Here is a 24,548-nt window from a genome sequence, read left to right on the forward strand (position 1 = left end):
TTCAAGGATGATGTGTGAGGTGTCTGTGATACATGCAGTATATATGTCAAGTAGAAAGTGGAATTAGATGACTGGGGTTCTGGGGAAAGAAATACACTCTGAAGATATGGATTTTGAAGTTATTCACTCAGAGATGAATTTCTTCAGGAAGATGATACAGAATGAGAAAAGAAATGAAAAGAAAATTCTGGGGTTATCAAAATTGAAGGGGAGAAAAAAACAATGAGTTAGTAAGATGAACTAGGGAAAATGGAATCAGAAAGGTTAAGAGAAAACTGAAAGAGGATTAAAGTGTTAGGTGCTAATTCATTGTTAAGAGCAATTTCAGATCTGTCCTAGGCAGAAAATCACAGCACAGAAGGTTAATAAGTGACTGGAAAGAGAAAGTGGAGAAGGCAAGTGGGAGTTACTTTGTTAATACTTTAGAGAGGAAGAAGAAAGATGGGCAGAAGCCAAAAAAGATTTGATGCCAGGCTCTAGAGAGAATTTTACTTTCTTTGATTTTTAAAGGATGGAAGAAACCTAATCATGACTATAGGCCAAATGGACAAGACACTAGAAAGAAGCACCAAAAAAAAAGTATGTGTGGGGAAGGGAAGTTTCTTCACTCTTCATATAATCTTTTTATATTAAACATTCCTCCTCATTCACTTGTGGATCTGAAATACATAAAATCATGCTTTCAAAGCCAAAAAGTAAAATGTATACAAAATTAGGGTAAGTATATTTTCATTATAGTGCATCTTTATTATCTAGCAAAAACACACACACAAAAAAGTGTATTTACATGCCACTAAAAAATTAACAGCAGCAAAAGTATCCGGTTTTCATAAAAACTTGAATTTCACTTTGAATTAATATCAAATGTTCAAGATGACTGATTTTGTGATACAGACATCAGTAAGTATTTATCAGGCAAGCACTTTATTCGCCAAATACAAGCATACTATTAATTAAATTCATTACTTAAGTTAGACCTAATTTTTATAACTACATATTATGTAATATGCAAAGGCATAATTCAACTTGCTGTCATTATATCCCCAGACAAATTAGGTAAGAAACAAAGAATTTGGCTGAAGTCCCAGAAAATGAGTAAGATGCTGATTTCCTTTTGTTTTCAGAAGGTTGGAGAGATGGTCATCTCTCAAAAGCAAACATGTTCCAAAGTAGAGTTCCCTGGAAAGTAAGTTGTCCTTAAGAGACAATCAAATTTTTGTTTTCAATCTTGGAAATCAGGTTCTCATATAATACTTTAGTCCTAAGCATAGTGAAACTATACTTATCCACAGGTTTCTAATCTAGCAACACAGCAATCTCATAGTCAAAGAGCAGCCGGGAACCAGAAGAAAAACGTAAACGTTCCTAGATGGAAAAAAAAAAAAAAGCCTTGAAACCACTGGGATGGTTTTAAAACACTCTTCCCACAAAGGGTGGAGTTGAATTCCCTCCCCTTCACTTCAGTTTAAGCTAGATAGTGATTCCCTTCCAACAAACAGAATGGCGCTGTGAGACTTCCCAAGCTAGGTTAGGAAATACAGACTCTATTTGATTCTTTCTCTTTTAAAGACACACATCTTAAAAGACCTGAGTCCACAAATTAGGAGTTCAGCTACCCTAAATAGGTAGCTGAAAAAAATAAGGTGGAGAGACCACACAGAGACAGACAGAGATGCAAGAGGAGTTCCCACTGTCTGAGTTTTCCTAGCCCAGTCAAGAGATCTGTGAGTTTGCACGTCCAGGTCACTGCAAACAAGTGAGAGACCCAGAGCAAGAAACCCCACCAAGGGAGTCCTTAAGACCCTTATTCAAGGTCAATTTAGTCTTGTTTTACACACAATTCTACAACTTTAGATGTCAGTTTTTCTTACGAAATTGAAGATGGATCGTTTTTAGAGAAGACATACAACCATTTCCAAATTCACAAATATGCTGTATTTCCTAAGTTTGTTTATATATCTGTTGTGTAGAAACTGGAAAAAAAATCTAAGACATATCATTAAAATGCTTTAAGCTATGTTTTCTTATTTGTAAAATGTGTCAGTTGAGATAGACGATAACTCAGGTCCCTCTGAGTTATCAATTGTTGAGTATATATTATGGATAAGTTGTTTTATAGCATAACTTGTCTTCTATTTAATCCATTAAAAATGCGGGGTGGAGCATATAAAATTAACTATTATAATATTAAAATAGGGACATACATTATTTTAATATAAGAACTGAGGCAGAGGGCATGCAACTAAAATTTGCTATCAATGTTTAATAAATATTAGTTAGTGACAATTTTAAAAGTAATTACTTGAAAAATCTAATCAAGCATTGGTGTTTAGGGCAAGTTCAATAATACAAATCAAGGACATTCTTTTTAAACAAATCACTGAAAATATAGCTGTCCTGTAAGAAATACTATCATTTAACATGACAACAGCATGGAATGTATATTTTTATGCTACAACATAATGTTTTAAGACTGGCAATAATTCATACCCATCCCATTTAAATGCAGGTTACTCTCTATACATTTCTATTTAAATTCTAGATTGCAAATTAAGTCAAGATGGCCTAACCGGCTTCATTTTTTCTCTCTGAACTATTCACCCAGGACTAATTTAAAGCCAAGCCACACTTAAAATTACCATTTCTTTGTAGAATGGGTACTTGAGGTGTGCAGAAATAAAAACCACTCTATTTTCCATCTACATAAGTAAGCTGTTCCTTCAGAGAACATAGTAAAGTCCTTAACTGAAGTTTTATTACTAAAAGAAACATTTAGAATACTATTAACATACTTTGTCTCCAGTGACATTTTTCAACCAGTTCACCATAGTGGCCCTATCGTTTCCTGTGTGTGTGTACATAAGAAACCTTAAACCTTGACAAAGGACTTTCAAAAGTAAACCTAGAAACATATAGTCGTTTCAGCACTAAAATACTGTTTGTAAAAATCAAAAATTATGCAGCTAGACATGTACAGAAAATTCCATTGACTGCTATCGTTTGTGAAATATGGTGGGCATAAACAATTGATATTCCTATCAGAATACCTGTTATCCTATTATAATAACAATGACAGTTGCAAATCACTCAGGATTGTAGTTTTTAATAGGGTTAATATTGCTAGCTTACCAGAAGTTGTATCCCTATACATTAGGCAAAAACAGTCATTAGTAATATGACTCTTTCTCTTTGATATTGAGAATAGCTTCTCTCTTACAAAGGATTAAGTATTTTCAAATATATTCTTTGATTATTGTAAATGTATAGCTCTTTCCAGATTTACATAATTCTAAAATTCATGTCCTGGAAATCACTGACTCTTTATAGCGTCAAAATTATTATTGTAGTACATTAAACAAGAGTTGAAAGCCAATGTTAATTAGTCACTATGAATTTGTCTGAAGACCATTTTCTTAAAACTGAGGCTTCAAAAATATTAGTATACAAAACTAAAGTGAACAGTAGACTCTTTTTCAAATATGTCAAACATTAATCTGAACTTTTTAATTAATTATTATTATTTTAGATTGCATTAAAGCACATGAAGTAAAGTTTTGTGATATTATCTGCTTGATGCAAATTTGTGTAATTAGACTCTTCATACATAAATCCTCAAAGATCAGAGGTAGGGATGGAGATAATGGAAATCCCTTTATCCACAAAGGTATTGATAAGCACTTCTTGGTGAAGGTATCATGACAGTTAGTCTACCACAAGGAAATACGCTAGGTGACACTGAAGCTGTGAAGTAGTTTATTTTATAGAGTTAAGTTCAGCAATGAAAAAATATATGAGTAAACAAAGAAATTTTAACAGGAAATTGACCAGCATGATCTGATACCTTTAAATGCACAGAGAAATAATCTCCTGCCTGGAAACTCTCACATAATTTAATAACTGTTCAGTGTCATTCTAAGCAGGGAGAAATAGGATTGCAAGATTTTCTACCATTCTCTAGAAATAATGTTTTAATTCGTTATAACTTTTTGCAGAATTGATACAGCTTTACTGGATTTCCAAGATAAATGCAAAAAAAAAAAAAAAAAAGGTCTTTGACTACCTTACTATTAGGTATCCTAATTAAATGGCAATTAACACCAGTCCATGACACAATTTGCAATTTAATATGGACTTTTAAAATATGCATTGCTCTCTGGCAAAGTAATAACATCAAAGCACAGTGGTGTTGAAAATGCAGTTACACTGGAAATCCAGATCTAGGCTGAAAGCTCTGGTCTTACCTTCCTACTAAAAACGATAAATAACAATGAAATTATTTTTAAAAAAACTATATAAGCATTTGCTATAAAATCTGAAAATGAATCCCACAAAGATTTGTCTTTTTAGACATATACATATGCATACAGAAAACCACCCTCATGTCTCTAAGCCTACCTCAGTTCTGAGCAGTCACTGGCTGTCAGAAGTAATGATACCATTCCAGCTTTCCATATATTGAAAATACCTTTGAGTATTGAAAATACTCTTTCCTTAGGGCCGTGTCTTCTAGACATACGCAAGCAAGGTCATTAATAATAAGTGTTTCTTTCCTTTTTTTATATAGACAGAGATAAAACTAAGCTTGCACTTGTTCCAATTATTCAAACTAAGGTTAATTAAAATACATGATACACCCTGGAAGAGTCTTCTTTCCCATTTAAATTGTGTACTTTCAAATTTATCTCTTTGATTATGTCAAGCTTGGCTTCTGTTTCCTTGTCTCTGACATTAGTAAGCTGGAGTAAGTCTCTTCAATTCCTTTTAGCTTTAAAATTCTATTATTTTGTACTTATAGTCTCTTCTAGAGTGCCCCATATTGCTTGTAGAGTCCCATGAAAACTTTCAAACATAAAATAATATTTCTGATGACAATAGAGGCTATTTCTTAGCTAAGAAGAAAAAGTTGATTTGTGATTTTCAAGACTGCAAAGCCAAGAAGGTTTCAAATCTTCTAATTATGAGTCTAGAGGAGAACTGTTTCCGAATCACCTCTACTGGAGAAAGTTTTAATATTGTCCAAAACAGAGAAATACAACTGAAAACCTTCCATAAAACTTCCCAGTAAAACTTCAACATAATTGAATACGACAAGAAGACATTCTCAGTAAAAAGTTCAAAATGGGTCTCTCTTCAGCTTAGTCCTGAAAACCAAATGGTAAAATCTTTGAAATAAGGCACAGACTTCCACACGTAATTTTTCTACACAGCTAAAAGGAACACCAGGATTTTTCAACCAGCTCATGAATATAGAAGCAGTTGAAGAAAATCAAAGACATATAGAGCTATCTCTTTCTAAACACAACCTTTAAAAGATAATTCTTAGAGTCCGCCTGCCGATGCAGGGGACATGGGTTCGTACCCCGGTCCGGGAAGATCCCACATGCCGCGGAGCGGCTGGGCCCGTGAGCCATGGCCGCTGAGCCTGCGCGTCCGGAGCCTGTGCTCCGCAACGGGAGAGGCCACAACAGCTAGAGGCCCGCGTACCGCAAAAAAAAAAAAAAAAAAAAAAAAAAAAGATAATTCTTGTCCTGTCATATCTTCTGGAAAAACAGGTTTGTAAATATCCATCATATGTCACAACATAAATCCCTCCCAAACCACTGCTGTTTTCCTACTTAAACCAGAAAGTGCAATCCCAAAATCTTATGGAATAAGCTGTCAGTGTTAACCTCTCAATAGCAATAACTTGATCTCCAGGAAAGAATTTGTTTTTCTATGGAAGTAACACATTTAACGGTTCACAAAACTTCAAATTCCAAAAATAATGCCTCATTATAAAATCTTAGCCACCTTCTTTTCTCCCCGATGGTGGAATTATCAGAACTATAACAAAGAAATAGGCGTCAATGAAATCAATTAATCAATCATTCAATCTACGCTGAAAGAGTGTATGAGGTTTCTGTGACAAAGTCATCTGGTATAGAAAGCACTACGGAAAACAGTAGTAGTACATTCCTTACAACTCAGATATTACCTCAGGTGTTTAACTTCTGTGCTTCACCTGCTTTGAAAAGACTGTAGTTACAGGGAAAATGCACGAGGCTCAGATTTCAAAGGGAACACCTGTGTTTCAGGACATAGAGGCTTTGCCAGGTACTGAGAAAGTAGCAGCGTTACCTCAGGGCAATGCACATATTAGGGTCTCCTGTAAATTACAGAGATGTGAGGCAGATGTGGCAGAGTTTTACTTAAAATCTACTTCAAAACAAAGCCTTAAAAGTCTTTAAAAAGATAATTTAGGGAAGTGCCACCTCCTTTTACTAAAATTAAAATAATTTTTGGAATGAAAATTTAATGTGTGGATAAACTGACAAGATCATTTTAATTAAACCCATTGTTTCAATATTATACAGATAGACCGAATGCATGGTGTAGGGCGGATTGTCTTTGTGAGGCAGCCTAGACATTAATTCAACAAAATCCTTACATTTCTACAGAATATCTGCTGATTCATCTCTCATCTCCCTGCCAAGGCTCTCTCAAGTCTGGCGATAACTTACCTACCTCACTTATAACCCACTCCTCAACATGGGTCCTCTACTGCTGGCTCTCTGGAACGTTAAAGTGCTGGTAAATCATCAGGAGATCTGATTTTGACTTGGTAGGTCAGGAGAGAAATCAAAAAGTTATGACATTTCTAACACTGGTGCCAGAACCATACACTGAATACTTCAAGAAGCAAGGTACGTACCTGTCTGTTCATATTTCTCGGCCATTGAATCCATCAGAAATTTTCCCCTACAGGACTGTTCTTTCTTTCCCCCCCTCCTTAGTTACTTAAACTTTATCCTTTCACCAAAGTCCTGTTCACAATCACTCTCCTCTTGGAAGTCATTCCAACCACAATACATACTCCATTTACCTCACCCTTCTCTGAACCTTCTTAAACATATAATTTACCAATTACTGTATGTTCTCCTAGATCTGTTTCTACCACTTTCGGTCTTAATTCTCAAACTAGAATTTTAAATCAAAAACTGTCCCATACTTTATCTGTGTTTTCCTAATGTCACCTAATATACTTGGCATATAATATGTTGCCAATATGTACTCATCGATTATCTCTAGCCTCGGCTGGCCTGTCCTGGGCAATAACTTGGATCAGAGATACAGGAACCTAAATTCCCTGCGTCAAACACACATGTGTGATATAAACTCGGGTGAAAGGGTGTTCATGATGTACCTAGGCTAAACAAAAGGTAATTCTTGAAAAGCTGAACTCGGATTATTTTTGTAAAGGTCATATATATCTATCTTTGTATTGACTTTGTGATAAATTCAACACTATAATGCTTTCATTATTTTTGTTGTCATTTAGGAGAGAAGCAGTTAATCTTCAAGACTATATTTTGAATGTTTAAGGAGACCTCAAAGGAGACTTGAGAAAGTACAGTACCACCTATGTTATTTAAGTCTTCATCTACAAATATTGAGCCAATTTATAAAAATGAGGACCTATGTTTTAGTTTATTTACAGCTCATAAATTTAGATAGATATATGATTAATCTAAAACTCAAGCCTAAAATATGCATGCTAGGAAAGATAAACTTTCATAATAAATCACTCTGCATGTATCAGTTCATATATTTAAATAGCAAACTGAAAGTAACAAGTTTTGCAAGTAAATAAAATATTAATTGCTTTTATTTATTGTACTTGGGGATGTCTTTTTAATTTTCAAAAAGAAAAAACAGATGGGTTAACAAATGAAAACTTCTTTTTGAAAAAATTAGTAAAAGATAAAGTTTATGGACAAATAGAAACCGAAACCTAAAATTTAACACCATTACTTCAACTTAAACCAAAGGCTAATATAAGAAACATTTAAATGCATATGTTTACATACTTTTAATGAAACTGCTATAGTAAGTTGCTCATTGTTCCTATATTGGGAATTCTGTGTTAAGTTTTCACTAATTCCTGCTTCAAGAACGATAAATTATTATGCTTCCAAACAGTCGTTGAGAGCTATGTAAACCATATGTTTATGGTTTCCTTGGCTGCTAGGAAACTCAAAGCTGGTTTAGTAACCATAGCATGGTCAATCAGATGTTTAGGTGTCCCTTAGGAACTTGCCTATACATTTGTCTTCAACAACTAAACAATGACTAAGAAGATGATGTAAAAAAAATAGTTTACCAAAGTCTTTATTTGAAAATTTGAGAAAGAATATTGTGTTAAATATTCTTCATTTTTTCCCACATAGTCACTCTCACCCACTTGCTGCCATACTCTATGTTCCAAAACGCTCAACTCTACATCCTGAGTTACTTCATGCTCTCTTGGCTCCTGGGTTCTAGTTGAATTTGGCCAGTAGAAGACATGGACAGGAAGTAAGAGGGTGAGAGGTGAATTTAAGTATGTATTACCCCCTCTTCAACCCCACTCATCCCCTGAGTACTCTGCCTCACAGTGATGGTGCCTGTGTCCTTTCATACAGCCCTACTACCAGGCTCTGGTCCTCGCCAGGCTGTGGTACCACGATTCATGCCTGGGTGTCCCCCATCCTTGTGGCTCGCCTAAGCCCTGCCCACAACTCTGCATACAGAGCCTTCATTAATTTTTTCCTGTTAAATCCTTGTTATTGTGGCATTTGTTTTCCTAATGAGAAATAATATCTGAGAATAAAAACATCTCACAGAATGTGTATTAGTAAGCTGCCTAACATATTACCCAATACCTAATATATCTTAATAAATGTTCTCTTATTCCTCTATTCCTCTAAGAATCTGCTTCATTTGCTGTGATTCACATAATCTTTTTATGGCACATTGTTAATATTCACGAGACTAAGGAAGAAATTTAAATCCCAAATTTTGAATGATTAAAAAAAGATAATCACTGCCACCTAAATTTCCAGTGAAAAAGTAAATTTCTTAGAATTCAAATTTAACACACTGTTAGTTATAAAACGAAGTTTACAGTAAGTTATGCCTAGCTTTGCTTTGAATCTATTGACAATCAACTCTATAAGTCAGGACCTTTGTTCACATTAAATTTCCAGGATGATATTTCCACTGAAGCCTCCAAGTAAGTATCTGTGCAGTTTAGGTTTAGTTTAGTGTACATACACACACACACACACACACACACACACAGGAATAATTTAAAAAGTGTTAATAAAATCAAAGTTTGGAAATCCTTTGTAATAACTGTATAACTTACAAAAGTCAAACTAATACCAAATTATGTCAAATAAAATGCTTCTTCGTAGGTATGCAGAGAAGGAAAATGTATAGGGCTATGTTGCTCAAGTCTGCCATGAGTCGCACTTGATAGAGCAAGATTATTTTCATCTTTTCAGCTGTTCTCACAGATCATGACTGCCATGCCCTCTTCTTTGAATCAACTGTACACATATTCTCATATCAACATCTTATCAGTTAAGGTTCTCATCATCCAATGCCCTCAACCACGGCCCCTACCACACGTTGACTATAACGTCTTCCAAACACTATTTCAAAATGTACCTCTTCTAAGAAGACTTTCCTGGTTACTGCTTTATTCTGAAATACTTTTAGATTTATATACAGTTTAAAATATATTCATTTGTACTTCTTATCACACTCTGATTTACATTTTGAAAACAGTTCTCCAGCAAAAGCCATGGCATTCTGATCATTGTATCTCCTGGAAGACTCTATCCCTACTTGCTGAAGGGTCTGGCCATCCCCACTTCATGAGACAGAGGTGTCCATAACCCAGTATAACTCTGAAAAGTCACTAAAATCCAATGCTAATTTAGCCACTTGTCATACTTATTAGAATGATTTTACCCTAACCAAAAAGCTAATGTACTTAAAAATAAAACATAAACACTTTGAAATGAATGCTTTTGCAAATTTCTAATAGTATTTTCTTGTCGAAACAAATCAAATCCTCTTTCATTCTGCCCATTTTAGAATCACTGTTGAAAATCCAATCATCTTTTTATTTTTTCATTCATTCATTCCATTGTTTCCCTTTCAACTAGCATAAACTGAGCTTAGAGCATGTGTCAGCCTCTCAGCTGGGGAAATGCAAAAGTTACGAAAGCACAGTTCCTTCCCACAAAGGAAAGTAAGGCTAGAGAAAGAGACAAGGATGTAAATAACAGAGGCAAAGGCAGGTAGGAAACGCTGTGGAAGCCAGGGAACGGGGGTGAAGTGCACCTAACTCCGTTCAGGAGGGTTTAGACAAGAGAAGATTCGTCATTAGAGGTGAGTCTTGAAGGAAGAGCAGAAATTCACTAGAGAGAAAACAAGATGCACATAAGTCATTCTAACATCTGCAAAAGCAACAGGGCTTGGCAAGATCCCTACAGCATAAAAAAATCCAAGGTATATGGAATAACGGTACAGATGTTCCTGTGAAATAGCACTGCTTTTTATTTGTTTAGATGTATTCACTATGTTCACGGAATTCAGTTCACAAAGCTCTTCTCTCAGCCCTTTCTTTCTAGACAGGAGTTCTGATGCTCTTTATTCCATCTTCATTCAAAAGCCTCCCTCACGCCCCCCCCCCCCTGCCTTTTTTAATCTCTTCGGTTTCCTGCCTCTGGACAACATCTGATCTCACTGTAGCTTCTTTTGAGCATATCAGTCAATCTTTCAGTATTTCAGATTTGGATTTGCCATGTCTTCAGCAAACATAAGATATAGTTTTATATTTTATTCCCCTGTTTAGATGGTTACTTTGTACTGTTTGCTTACTTTGTACTGTTTGAGTTGCAACAATAACGCAAAGGGGAGAGTTATAAAGAGTAACTCCCATGCTCATTCTTGGGTCTTATCTAATAGCTCATTATCTGATCTAGCCGACCCTTCCCAGCCCCACACTGCCACCTCCTTTCTTGCTCGCTTTGGAATTCTACTTCCTTCTCACTCATATGGCCTTTAGAGTCTCTCCTGTCACTGACTGCACTTCACTTTCCACCATCCTGCAGAACTGTGCCATCAACTAAATTTGACATTTCATTTTCTACCCCTCCTCCAAGCTGATTTAAACATTGAGTGTTGGGGACTCTTACCGTTCAAGCTTCTTTATCTTTTTGGTTTCTAAGCACTTCATGAAAGGGAATGAAAAGGAGTGTCTATTTTCCTGCACTAATAGCTAGAGTTGCTACCTTATAAAAAGGAGAAGGTGAATGTGAGAGTTGAGATGAAAAAGAAAGTATCTGGATCCTCGCGTCAACTTTTAATGTCTTAATTTAGACCTCGCTTTCTCCAGAGAGCCTAAAGCTTTCTACTCAAAGTTCCATTCCCAGACAGCAGCTACCTCTTCACCTGGGAGCTGGTTAGGAATGCAGAATACTGGGGCCCACCCAGACCTACTGAATCAAAATCTGTATGTTAACAAGGTTCCAGGGAATTCGTATGCACAGTAAAGTTTGAGTGGCACTAGACTAAAGCACCCCTTATTTCTATTCCCCAAATCATACCTAGCTGCTTTCCCATGAAAAACACTTGCTACTCAATTTCCTGACGTTTGACTTCAAATTTTTCTTTGATTAAAAACAAAATATAAAGCATTTAATATAGACTATTAAGTAGATTGTATCCATATTCATATATTGCCTTTAGGTTAATGAGTTTCTAATAGAGAAAATCTGTTGCCTTTTTCCCAATAAGTTATATCTAAGCAGTTGACTTAATTGCACCTCATTGATTCTGTTAACTAGTTAAAAGAAAAAAAAAAAAAGTAAGCTTCACTGGATCATAGTTCCAGGTTCCTACATTTGGTGAGTTTAATAACCCACTAATCCAAGTCACATATTTGGGTCATTCCCATAATTTAATTTTTAGAGTTCCCATTCAACTATGTGTATTTAACCTCACTCTGCAATTTGAACCTCAAAAACATTACTTGGTCTATATCTGTATCTGTACTTGATCTGTATTATGTACTATCTGAATACTTAAAAAATCCACTGCCCTCCCCCACCCGGGCTAACATGCCTTTAATGTCTTTCACATCTCCAGGAGCTGCCTAGTCAAATGTCTTCAGAGGTCAAGCAAGTGACACCACATGATGTGGCTGGAAAGAGTGGGGTGACCTACGGCAAACCAGAGAAATCGTTACTTTAAATCTTCCTGCTTTTTGGAAATAGTTTACTACTACATACTCTAGTAACACATAACCTAGTAAACCTCTTCCCTATCTATTAGATTTTGTAACCTAAAGCATGGTGAACCAAATGAACTTAAAGTACTTCCAAACATCTCATACATTTGACTCCACAGAGATCTTTAGATAGTAACTCCAAAATTACCATTTCATAATATCCTATCCTCACACCCCTCCATTCCTGCTTTCTCAATCTCAGCTGACGATCTTGCTACATACTTCACTGGGAAAAACAGAAGCACCCACATGAAAATTCTTTTTCCATTAAGTACACCAACCGACCTGCTTGTGTACCTACAACCTCAGCCTTTCCTGTCAAAATAAATGAACTGACTTTGGAGTTATATTTCCTCCCTTCCATGTCAAGTGCTTTCTCAACTTGTGCATTTCCATTAACTTACAAGCATGTTCTTTAAAGAACAAAACCAAGAGCGTTGCCATATACCCGTGTAGTGCTAGCTAGTTCCATTTCTCAGATCTTCACAGCAACGGTATCTTGAGGAGTTACTTAGTTCCTTCTCAACCTCCCCACCTTTCGTTCTCTTCCTCCCACTTCAGTAAGACTTCGGGTCATACTCCACCCTGAAATGACTCTTATCAAAGTCACCGGCAGCCTCCGTGTCCACAAAACCATTGTTGGCTTTTCTTCCTCTTACTTCACTCCTCAGCAGTATGGAAGCTGTTGAACTCTCTTCTCCTGGCTTCTGGGACACCAGGGTAGCCCGTCTTTTCCCCCAACCTCACTGACCACTTGTTCTCAGCTTCCTTTGCTAGCTTCTCCTTTCTGCTCAACCTCCATATGTTGCCGGGCCAGGGCTCAATTCAAGGCATTCAACCTCCGTCCATAAAAATCTTCTCAGATGGTTTTGTTCCGTCAGTTAAGATGGTCCCTAATAGCATCTACATGATTTCCACATTTTTATCTCAAGTCCCACCTCTCCACTGACCATTAAACTCAACTGAGGATGACATGGCATCGCAAGATAAGCTTGGCCAAAAAGAAACGCCTGATTTCATGGCCACCTTCTCCTTTCTGTTTCTCCTCCTGTCTCAACGAACGCTTCAACTATCCACCAACGTGCTTGAGTAAAAATCTGAGATCCTTATCCTTCACCCTTCACATTAAAGCTATCAGAAGACTATCAGCAATACCATCTAAACATACCCTGAAACTACCCCCTTCTCTCCATCTTTACCACTGTCACCCTGGTCTCAGTCACTATCATCTCTCGCTCAGAAGATACCAGTGGCTTCCTAACTATCTCTCTGCTTTCAGCTGTGACCCTCCTGTAGCTCACTCTCCATAACATAGAGTAATTTTATGAAACAGGAAATATGACCGGGTCAATCCCTTGCCAAGAATTTTCCAATGACCTTCTGTTTCACTCGAAATAAAATCCAAATTTCTCTTCACCAATGACCCAAAAGGAATTCTCGCCCCTGCTTATATGTCTACTTAATTTTCTAACACTTTCCTCATTTCTAAATAAAATTCAGCCACCCTAGCCTTCTTTGTGGTCCCTGAAGACTCCTACCTCATTCCTGACTTAAAGACCTTTTGCCCGGTATTCCTTCTGCTTAGATCTCTGGAGCTTTGTTTAGCTGACTCCTTCTTGTAATTCAGCTCTCAGCTCAAAAGCCACTAACTCAGAGAGGTCTTCCGCAACTGTTTAACATGTTAGCTCCACCTTTATCATTCTCTATCATCTCACTTTGCTTATTTTCATTAGCTTGTTGAACCTTTTACACACTAATGTATGCTTCAGCATCCAAAAACAGTGCCTGGCACAAAAATGCTCAATCAGTAGTTGTTGAATTAAATGTTTTTCTAGTCACAAATTTATCAATGAGAATAACAAATTGTTTTAATCAATTATAAATGCCTTTCTGTAACTTCTTGAAATTATGAAGACAACAAATACTTAGAAAAATAAGGAAAGGGTTATTATGCATACTTACTGTAATACCTTCACCAGACAAGTCATTACCACTTCAATTTTCACATTTTCTTCCAATGAACTAAATGTTTTATGTTATATATATATATAAAATATATATATAAAAGACATAATAACGTATAAAACGAGCATAGATTTATGCTAGTTTCATAAACTTTAATTCAATTAGTCAAAATCATCAAAAATACGAGAATTTAAATTTTAAATCATGTACAGTTACGTGGCTGTATAAATTCCTAAAAGAAGTATGTGAAAGAACAAAGCTGAACAAGAGCAAAGAATGTTCTTGAACTAAACATCACTCTGAATTGTGATTATAAATGATTATAAATGACCACGTTTGCTTTTAATGAAGGCATTCAGTAAAGGTAACTACAAAAACAATTAAGCTAAGAAATTGCATTTTCCTACTGACTATAAGTTTGGGATATGTTCCCTAACTAAACTGCCTCTTCTAAAACTAAGTTAAAACTTTTGGTTGGAAGAGAGTTAAGGCTGCAGAGCCCACCTGGCCCATAGGAGGTGGTTCATTCTTCCTTGAACCATCCTAGGACCACTATGATGCCACCCAAACTGTGTTATCAGACCTCCAGTGTGGCCTCCATATCTCAAAATTCAAGGGTCCTCATTTTACTTGATCTTTGTAAGCAACATTTAACAGAGTTGATAATCCTTTCTGCCTTTCTTCGCTTGGCTTTCAGGACATGTTGCTTCCCTGGTTTTCTTCCTGGTCCTCCATTCCCTTTGCTGTGGCTCCTCTCCTTCCCTACGTCTACACTGTAAAGTATGTCGAGGGCTCACTTCTTGAACATTTCTTCTTTCTGTACTCATTCCCTTGATGATATCATCTCTTCTATTGCCTTTAAATACCATCTAAATTCTGATGAATCCTAACCGTATGGTCCAGATTAGACTATACATATCTAATTGCATACATGACAAATTCACTTGGATATTTAAGGGAAATCTTAAATTTAATCTATCCAAAATTGAGCTCCAGCTTTCTCTACCAAAAGCTGGTCTATCCACATCCTTTCCTGTCTTAAAAAATGGTAACTCCAATATTTCCAGTTCCTCAGGCAAAATCTGTACAGCCACACCCCACATCCAAAATCTGTCTGTGTTACCTCCAAGATGGAATAAAATCCCAACAACACACTCCATGATGGTGCAACTAGTACTTAATGAACAGGAACTGGGCCACTGACCTGTTCTGCTAAAGTTCTCACCTTCTCTTGTTTTTAGGGGGGGTGGGAGAATAGGCTGGAGGTGAGGGCAGACCACGTGGAGAAACAGCAAGCACCTTTATCCTGGGAAGCAAGGAGGCAGAGTTTGCTTCCACCTCCTCTGATCTCTTGGAATTAGCTTGGCAAAATGGGTATCAGTAACCTGCTGATTTCTAGAATCTCTGTAACCACTCTGAAGTCAGTACAAGTTGAAAGTTCCCCATCGATATTTAAACCAGAATGGAAACTGCCACCAGTTTTCAAAAACCGCAGCCAGGGCTTGGGTGGGTTTAGACCTTGCACCAGATGCAGTAACTCCCAGCCTATTGGCTGCCTGGCTGGCCAAGTCAATTGCACTAGTCTTGCAACAAGGCTTCCTTGAATTTATCAATATTGATGTCATGACTACAAAGGAGTTTCAGTGTGGATTCACACCATGCCACTTCTCTTCACCTTCAAGGCTACCATCCCACTCCTAGCCACCATCGGTTGCTGGAATGATTGTTGCAATAGCCTTGAATCCCTGCTCACACCATTGCCCCACCTCCCACCACTTTAAAGTCTGTTCTCAACAAACCAAATCGATTCTGAGTAAGTATAAGTAAGACCATGATATTCCTCTGTTCAAATGGCTCAAATGGCTTGTCACTCAGACTCAGAGTGAGTCTTTAAAATGACTGCGATGATGTGTATCTGTTCTCCTCAGATAAAGCTCTGACCTCATTTTCTGCATTACTTCCACACGCACTCTGTGTCAGCCACATGGGCCGCCCTGCTGAGCTGGGATATGAGGATCTTTACACCTATTCCAGGAAAGGAAGAATGTTTGTTATGTTTACTGCTGGGTCCTAGACAGTGCCTGGCATTTGATAAATTCCTAATACCTGCTGAATGAAGGAATAAACAACAATAACAATTTCAAAATTTTGTGACACTTTTCTGGCTCTGGGTGTTCCGCTCTCCTAATGAAACTGCTTGTCGTCTCTTGCCTTTCTAAGATCCTAGGTTTGCTGCTTACATTTAATGAGGAATCTTAATCTCCCAGAACTCCAGGGTAGTAGAACTGAGCTACAATGTCACTACTAAATTTAGTAGAACTGAGCTATAATGTCACTCTCTTCCTATAGGTACTGCCATCTACAGTGGAACTTCCAAAAAGGAAACTACATTAAAGTGTCAATGTCTTTAAAAAAACAAACAAAAAAAAAAACCACACAACTATGTATCAGATTAAGGTTTTGAAAACTTTTAAATTCAGTAGAGGAATAAACAAAACATAGCTTTATTCTATCTAAACAACATTAGTGAAGTAAACAACATTAGTGAAGTAAAATAAAAACACTTTAAGAAAATTAAATGTTATTTTAAATATAGAATAAACTTTAAAAACTTTAAATAAGAATAACATTCTTTGAAGCAAGAAAGATATTTCAGGTACCTCTAAGTGCATATGGATTATACTGTACATCATTAAGAGATGCAAATATTTAACTTTTGAAAGCTACCAGGCAAGTGCCAGTATACAGAGAGAAAAATCATTGTTTTAGGAATCAAGAGTTGCAATAAAACCTTCTTGATAGTGAATTCCTGCCACTTTTAGCAAGATAAGAAATGTGTAGACACTGAGCTTTGGTAAATAAGTTATGATGCCATCATTTCATTCTTTGCATTTATTCTGGATATATGTCATTGGTGGCAAATAATGTCAGAAAATGTGAAGTTATGAGAGTTGTTTTGTGAGAGGAACTCACAAGCTAAAAATCACTTTTTCAGGCTTGTATTCATGCTACAGATAGTCAGAAATAGGGCAGAACTCAGACTAGCATCACCCTGTTCAGCAAACTAGGTTATCCCCTGTCCAGTTTCTGGAATTATCTGCTGCACTGAAGCACAGAAGAAAAATATCTGGATTTCCAGTGTTAAGCATGACCATATAAAGAATATATGTGACAACTGGAACTAAGCCATTGTTTGCATCAATATGTACCATGGACAGCAAGTACCACTGGCTATTTGGCTTGGAGCCTCTGGCTGCCCAGCAAAAGGACAAATATCCAGATATATTTTGTTCTACATTTGGAAAAATGCTGTGAGTTTCTGCCCCTAGTCTCACCATATGTGAAGTGAGAGCAAGCAGGCACAGCCATCAACCCTCCCAGCAGAGTATCTGTCAACGGGGGGATGGTGGTGGTGGGATGAACTGGGAGATTGAGATTGACATATATACACTAATATGTATAAAATAGACAACTAATAAGAACCTGCTGTATAAAAAATAAATAAAATTAAAAAACAGTTCTCTAAGAGACATAGAAATAGTTATAATAGTGGAAAATGGCTTATATAATTAGCATGATATAATGACACATGTCATTTTTAGGTAACGTGTCCGTATGTTGCTAAAATACATTCTAGACTTAGGTACACTTTCTATCACAGTGAGCTATTTTGGATTTTAGCCAATCAATAAGTTTTAGAGGCTCTATTAAAAATTTGTTAGAAGGGGTAAATACTCATTAATTTAATTATGTGATTAAATGATTATTTAAATTAATTTATTATTTAAATTCCAGAGCATTTGAGTATTATCTCAGCAGCTCTATATTACAGGACGATTTTTAGTATAGCATGAATATTTTTTAAAAAAATCCTGGATTATTTATTCCTTCATCTCTGGTATTTCCAGTTTCCATGTCACTGTCTCTGGTGTTGGTGATATCCTACCTTCCAGAACTTTTATTGTTTTAATTCCCCTTTCTCACCTGTCTTTCATATTTATCTCATATATAATCTTACCTATTCTTCCATCCCTCCCTTTATTCAACACATATTTACTATCACTCAGCAATGTTCAGTCAACAAATATTTACTGAGTACTTCTTTGCATCAGGCACAGGGTTATAAATATACGCAGGGTACATCCTTACCCTTCTAGGAATTCAGACTTGGAAAGGGAAATAGACACGTATATATCGAATTGCATCAGAGGAAGCTTTACAGAAAGACAGAGTCTGCGCACTCTTGAATTTGTCAGGAGGAGACAGGATGCACAGGCATTCCGGGCACAGAGGAAACTGAACTAGCAAAGAGGCACAGAGGCATGAGGAACACCACCATCTCTAAGAACAGTGTATATTTTAAGTGTGAACACAGATTCAAAGATACGCAAGGGAGTTGAGGCTATGGGGCATACTGGGCTAGACCTTTTGTAAGTTATTCAAGGTGGGCTTTAGCTTGCGAGCAGCCAGAAGTTCACAGAAGCTTTGGGCAGCTGAGTGACCACCAGAGATTTGTCTGAGGGAAAAGACAGACTGAGTAAAAGAGAGGAAGGCGGACTAAAGTAGAAATAAAGTAGGACTAGACGGTACAGTCCATTGCAGGGGAAGCTGCGGTACCCATCACGGGGGCGGTGGCGGAGGGCGAGATCACGAGCATCCGTTAGGATGAAACAGAAGACACGGATTCAAAAGACATTTCTGAGACAGAATCTAGAGAATCTGACAAGTAACTGTGTATTTATGTTTGTGCGTGAATTTTACGTGGAAGTGGGTAGGGGGAATGAGAGCAAGGCAGCAGCTGAGGCTGTGCCCAGTTTTCTTTTTGTTTGTTTGTCTTCTGTTTAGAGAGGACTAAGCCGATGTCCCTGACATCCAGGGAGAAAAGTAGGACCCTGGGCAAGGATGGAACAAAAGCAGCTCATTTGCTTTTTAGAAATCTTAAACTTGAAGTAACTGGGGAGTCAAATGACATGGAGAGGACCCAGTGGGCAGTCGGAAATAGGAAGACAATGCTCAAAGAGGACTGTTGGATGGAGTGTCAACTACAGAGCCATCAATATACGGATGGTATTTAAAGTCAAAGGAGTAGATAAAGTCCTGTAGGAAGGGAGAAGGCCGAAAGTAAAACCGTTGGGGCCAAAAGTAAAATTTTAAGAGATGAACAGCAAACAAGAATATGCTGAAGAAATAACCAGAAAAATAAAAGAACCAAGTGATGGGGTCAAAACCCATGGAAAGCAAAGGCTTGAAGAAAACTAAGAGTGTGCTCAACAGGGTCAAATCTCTTACCTCATTGCAGCCTGTGGGTTTTATATTCCTACATCGATTTTACCGATGAGAAAAGCAATGCCCAAAATGATTGCTGACCGTCAGACTTCGCATACCAGTAAGCAGCAGAGACAACACGAGAACCTAGGTCCAGCGCCAGTGTTTTTTCCTCAAAAATCCATTGCCTCTTCAGTAACAGCTTCATTTGATGACCTAAAAGCCCCAGTTTTTCAATGTATCCTAAGTTAAATGCCGGTAATCTCTCTCCTTAAGTTCACTGGTTTCTATCATTAACAACTCGTTTCTCCCCTTCCTGATTCTGCCACAGGGCTTTGCTTTCATCAACCTATTCTGCTTCTAGTTTCCTACAACCAGCCTGCCACTTACTCCATGTGTGTCGGTTCCTCTTCTTCTAACTGAGAAATGGCCTCCACTCTTGGCCACAATTTGTGGTCCTGATCACCTTCCAGGAACAACATAAACCTCATCTTCCCCACTGATTAACTCTCTCGCTTAGGAATATTCCTAAATTATTCTCCATTATTCTGTGCTCCCCTGGCATTATTCATACATGTGAACAAAGAACTCCGTGTCCTTGCTCACTTGAAAATTTTCAAATATGTCTATTCTTTCTTCTCAATCAGCCTATAAGCTCTTCAAGGGAAGAGGTGGCCTTGCAGAAGCCATTTTTAACCCTATTAAATGAGCATTAGAGTACGGGTAGCGTTGTGATGTTAATAAACGTGGATGTGACTTGGCTGCCGGAGTTCAAGCACAAAGAGTACACTAAAATAAGCACCAAATGTAAATAAGGTAACTGGCTGTGCAAATTTTTAACGTAATATGACACATAGAGTGTAAGTGGCCAAAAGTGGTGGCACTTATCATAGGGCATTGCAGGTTTTATAGGAAGTGGCTCTTTAGTTAGTTTTTCATTTTGTTTTATCAAAATAAATACACTTTAAACAACTATTTGAACAAATTTTGTTTTCACGGGTTGATCTACATCTGTACTTCCATTATTAATATGTAAGATATAAACCAACAGTATTTCAAATAAAACAGTATTGTTCATTTAGACTTTCCCATAAATATGTTTTCTAGAAAATGTGTTCCAGTACTACCACTGGGAAATAAACTCCTCTGCAGCCCAGTTATTGGCCAGGACATAGTTCCAGTACTAACAGTATCTAAGGGCAACACAACATAAACCCTGGCTGGTTTCTGAATCTACATTTCAAGGACAGAATGAAACCAGTGAAACTAAAAAGAAACTCATATAAACATCCTAGACCAGACATCATACAATAGGCAGTTATTTTCTTTGGAAGTCAGACATGAAAACAAATCACAGAATGTTCTTTCATTATTCCCATATTACTTAAAACACACACAAATATTCTCAGATTTCTTTTTGTGGGTTTAAACTCTCAAGTTCTTCCTTATTTTAAATAAAAAGCAACTGAATACCTATCCACATGGAATAAGCATACAGTGGCCTACTTGGAAAAGCTCCATAATTGGCTCTTTCTGTTTGAAAGCTCACAGATGAAGAAGTCACAGAATTTTGTACTTTGAACAAACACTTTAAAATACACAAAAATCAGAAATGTGAGACATTACAGATGTCATATCGTGCACAGAATTTTGAAAAGAGCGAACAATTTCGTCAGATATTCTATTTAAACAGTATAAGGAGACATAAAATTGGTTATATGTCTTAGTAACATTTACTGGGACCTTGTAATTGCAATACGCCTGATAATGAGCTAAACTTTACACAGGTCATCTCATTCCTCACATAATCCTCACAGCAACCCTCTGAGGTGAGTGCATGTGCTAGACATGAAGAAACTGAAGTAGAGGGAAATTTATAAGCTGCCTACAGTCACCTAGCTAGTATCAGTGGCAGAATTTAAACCCTGATGGCCTGATGTTTGGGCCCTGATTCTTAATCTCTGATGAGTTCTCTTGAGTGCTACCTACTTTCTTTAGGGTAAAATATTTTTCTAGAAAAAGTTAAAATAATATAATGAAATATTTTGTAATGGGTAATGTTACCTTAGAATTTCCATGCTTCATGAAAGTTACCTAAATAGAGAATACCTATCAAAACTAATGTAAGTGCAAAAATAAAAGTAAAAACCAGAATGTGTTCAAATTAACTGTACCCTGCAATGTGTCCAAAGGAGAAATGTTAGCACCACTGTTCCTTAAGTTTGCGGTCACCAATGATTATTATCAGCCTTTGCTAGTGCATTCCTAATTCATGCAAGTAGTATAGATTTTTGAATTTTTTCTGAATATTTAGGGTATGAAGTATGCTAATATTAATGAGTTATAGTCTTACAAGAGTAATAACTAATAGTCTTTAAAAAGTAATTTTGTTTCCCCAACTTGCTAATTTACTCTCAGAGTGAATGTAAGGTTATTAAGGATAAGTCACATATTTTTATTTAATCCTTCACCCAGGCTTATTTTCACACGTCAAAGTTCACAAACAAATCCAGAAGAAGAAAAAAAAGCCATTGCCAAAGTATTCCTTAACAAAAAGCAACCACAGAAACGTACACTTCACAATATGTCATTTACATACTTCTAAGAAACAATGGCCCATTAGAAATGATATAGTTTGCAAGGCAGAAATAGAGACACAGATGTAGAGAACAAACGTATGGACACCAAAGGGGGTAAATTGGGGGGTGGTGTGGTGGTGGTGTGATGAACTGGGAGATTGGGATTGATATATATACACTAATATGTATAAAATGGATAATTAATAACAACCTGCTGTATAAAAAAATAATAAAATAAAATTCAAAAAAAAATGTAGGGAAAAAAGGTAATATGGGGGCATTAGGCAGTTAATAAAAATACTCTTTTCTAGAAAAAAAAAGAAATGACATATATCTGTACCTATCTACCTATCTATCCATATATGTATATCAGCCATCTGGAAAGCATCTTCAAATTATTGATCCTTGATTTTTTTCAGATCCACCATTCATAAGAAGATTCCATCGGTTAGGAATTAGGAAACAATTATTCTACTAAGTCACTTAAAAGCAAATACACCAAACCATCAGCACTTTCAGGATAGGAATCTTTCTCCTAAGAGTAGAATTTAAAGTACTTAGTAGGAACATTAGACCTAAAGGTATTTACTTCTACTCTGAAATTCAAAGAGCTCTTAGAATGAAAGGAGCACTAATAAAAGAGGATGCGGAAGAAGACACTCTTGAAGAAAATCTTTTTTTTTTTTTTTTGAAATTTTATAGAGGACGAATAGTAAAAGGTTAAATACTAGCATGATGGAATTTAACCATGGAAGCTAAAAGCATTATTAAACATTTCTATGTACATACCATTTGAAAATTTTTCTTACCATATACTCCATATTAGAGGCTGCTGGATACACCTGACTTCGTAACTTATTATGAAGGTCCAGGATACTCTGCATGTCATTGTCCGTGATGGCCCTTTTCCCTCTTTGCTTTGCCATCCACCACTCACCATCCTCATCCATGTACTTTTCCAAAAGTTTGTCCAATAAAGTGGCATTAGGAACCACCATGGCTGGAATTGCTCTGGCCATGAATAGCACCGTGGTTACTCTGAGCCACTCCCGCGCAGTACACTTCATAATGAATGATCTCAGGATGTCCCCGGGAAAAGCTCCAAGAAAGGTTCTTCCACTCCGTCTGGCTATAAGGACATGCAGTGTAATTGGGGTGAAAATCCCGGCAGATATTAATTTTCTAATAACAAAACTAATCCAACAGTTACAAAGGGATGGAGCCAGTTTGATTTGTTTATATAATGCCAGCAAATGGACATGCACTTTTTGAAATAAATTTTCTCCCATCCATTTTTCCTCCAGAGGACTTTTCACAATTGTTTCCACAAAATAGACAGCAACATTTTCCAAGATAATGTGCATGACGCCAAAAATAAATGGCAAAAGTAACCGAGAGGAGCCAAAGCTTGAAAATAATTTCTGAATTACAAAGCTTTAAATGGCTAGATATATACAGCCTGCAAAGGGTATGATGTCCCTAGAATGTTTTATCAATCAATCCAGAGCTTCACGTGTCTCTCTCTGTCTTAAGGTATTATCTCAAGTGTCCCATCTCTGGTTCAGAATGTCAACGAAATTATGAAATTGAGGGTGAATGTTGTAAAGAGGTACAAACTGTTATTCACACATATATCCATGGGTACTTCTAGAGGGACCCCTGAATTAATGCGAGTGAATAGTTACGGTCGCTGGGGGAAGTCTCTTCTTATACAGCCACAGGTCAAGAAGAAAATCTTTATTTCCTAGAAAGTGTGTGCCTAACCTGTGGCCCGCACCCGATAAAGCCAACAGTACGCGGGCAGCTTCACAGCCTCTCCTCCCACCCGCCGCAGGCGCGCACAGTTCACTTAACCTAAACCAAAGGGCGCGACGGGAGGAGGTGAAACTCACAAACTCAGGGGGAGCTCCCACAAATCTCCATCGTGGCTGCTTTCCGAGCAGCCCACCCACCCTCAGTGACCGACCATTCTCTGCACGTTGATTTTTTTTTTTTTTAAGTGGAGTTTAAAAAGCCAAAAGAAGATTGGAGAAGGCGGTGCGGTTTTAGAAATGCCCTTACCTCTCCAGCGTGAAGTTCCCTACGAGAGCTGAGCCGAACAAGACGGCCGGCTTCCCGCAGCCCGCACGCACGACTGCACATAGACAGCCCGGTTCGGGCAGGACCCGGGCACGGCGCGTCCTCGGGCGACGGGGGCGCTGCCTGCAGGGGGACGTGGGCCCCGGCCTCCGCGGCTCCTCCCTGGACCTGGAAGGAGGAGCAGGCAAAAAGTGCTCCAAAGTTAAGAGCCCGAGGCTGGGGCGGAACAGCGGCTGCCCGGTTAGCTCGCCAGGGTGGGCGCCCGAGCTTCTCGGAGCCTTATCAGTCGGCGCGAGGGGCGGGGACCCGGGCCGGGGACCCGGGCCGGGCTGGGCGGCGAAGGCTGGAGACGACCTCGCTCCCCCGCTCGGTGCAGCCGCCCCGCGCGGAGCCAGGCGCCGAGCGCTTCCGCCGCTTCCTCGAGCTCCCGGGCATTTATTGCGGTCCTAGCGCGCGCGCACGTGACGTGAGCTCCCCCTCCTCGCCCACCCCACCTCTGCCCGGCCCTGGACGGGGGCCCGCGGCAGGAGCGACGAGAGGCCGCCCTGCTTCTCCCC

At 37.9% G+C, this 24,548-nt stretch overlaps 1 protein-coding gene across 1 annotated transcript in view; it reads right to left on the reverse strand.

Annotated features, from left to right (window-relative positions):
• Positions 1-24,269, reverse strand: part of CRISPLD1 (cysteine rich secretory protein LCCL domain containing 1) — a 43,663-nt gene extending 19,394 nt beyond the window's left edge. Inside the window, exons 1-2 of the mRNA XM_029222804.1 lie at positions 23,974-24,269; positions 22,722-23,041 (exon numbers count right to left, since the gene is read on the reverse strand). Coding sequence (XP_029078637.1) covers positions 22,722-22,979 — 258 coding nt within the window. The 5' untranslated portion in view covers positions 22,980-23,041; positions 23,974-24,269. The remainder of the gene's footprint in view (positions 1-22,721; positions 23,042-23,973) is intronic.
• Positions 24,270-24,548: the final 279 nt, after the last annotated feature.

Source organism: Monodon monoceros, unplaced genomic scaffold (assembly GCF_005190385.1).
Source record: "Monodon monoceros isolate NGI ecotype Baffin Bay Population unplaced genomic scaffold, NGI_Narwhal_1 Super_Scaffold_14, whole genome shotgun sequence".
NCBI classification, from domain to species: Eukaryota; Metazoa; Chordata; class Mammalia; order Artiodactyla; family Monodontidae; genus Monodon; species Monodon monoceros.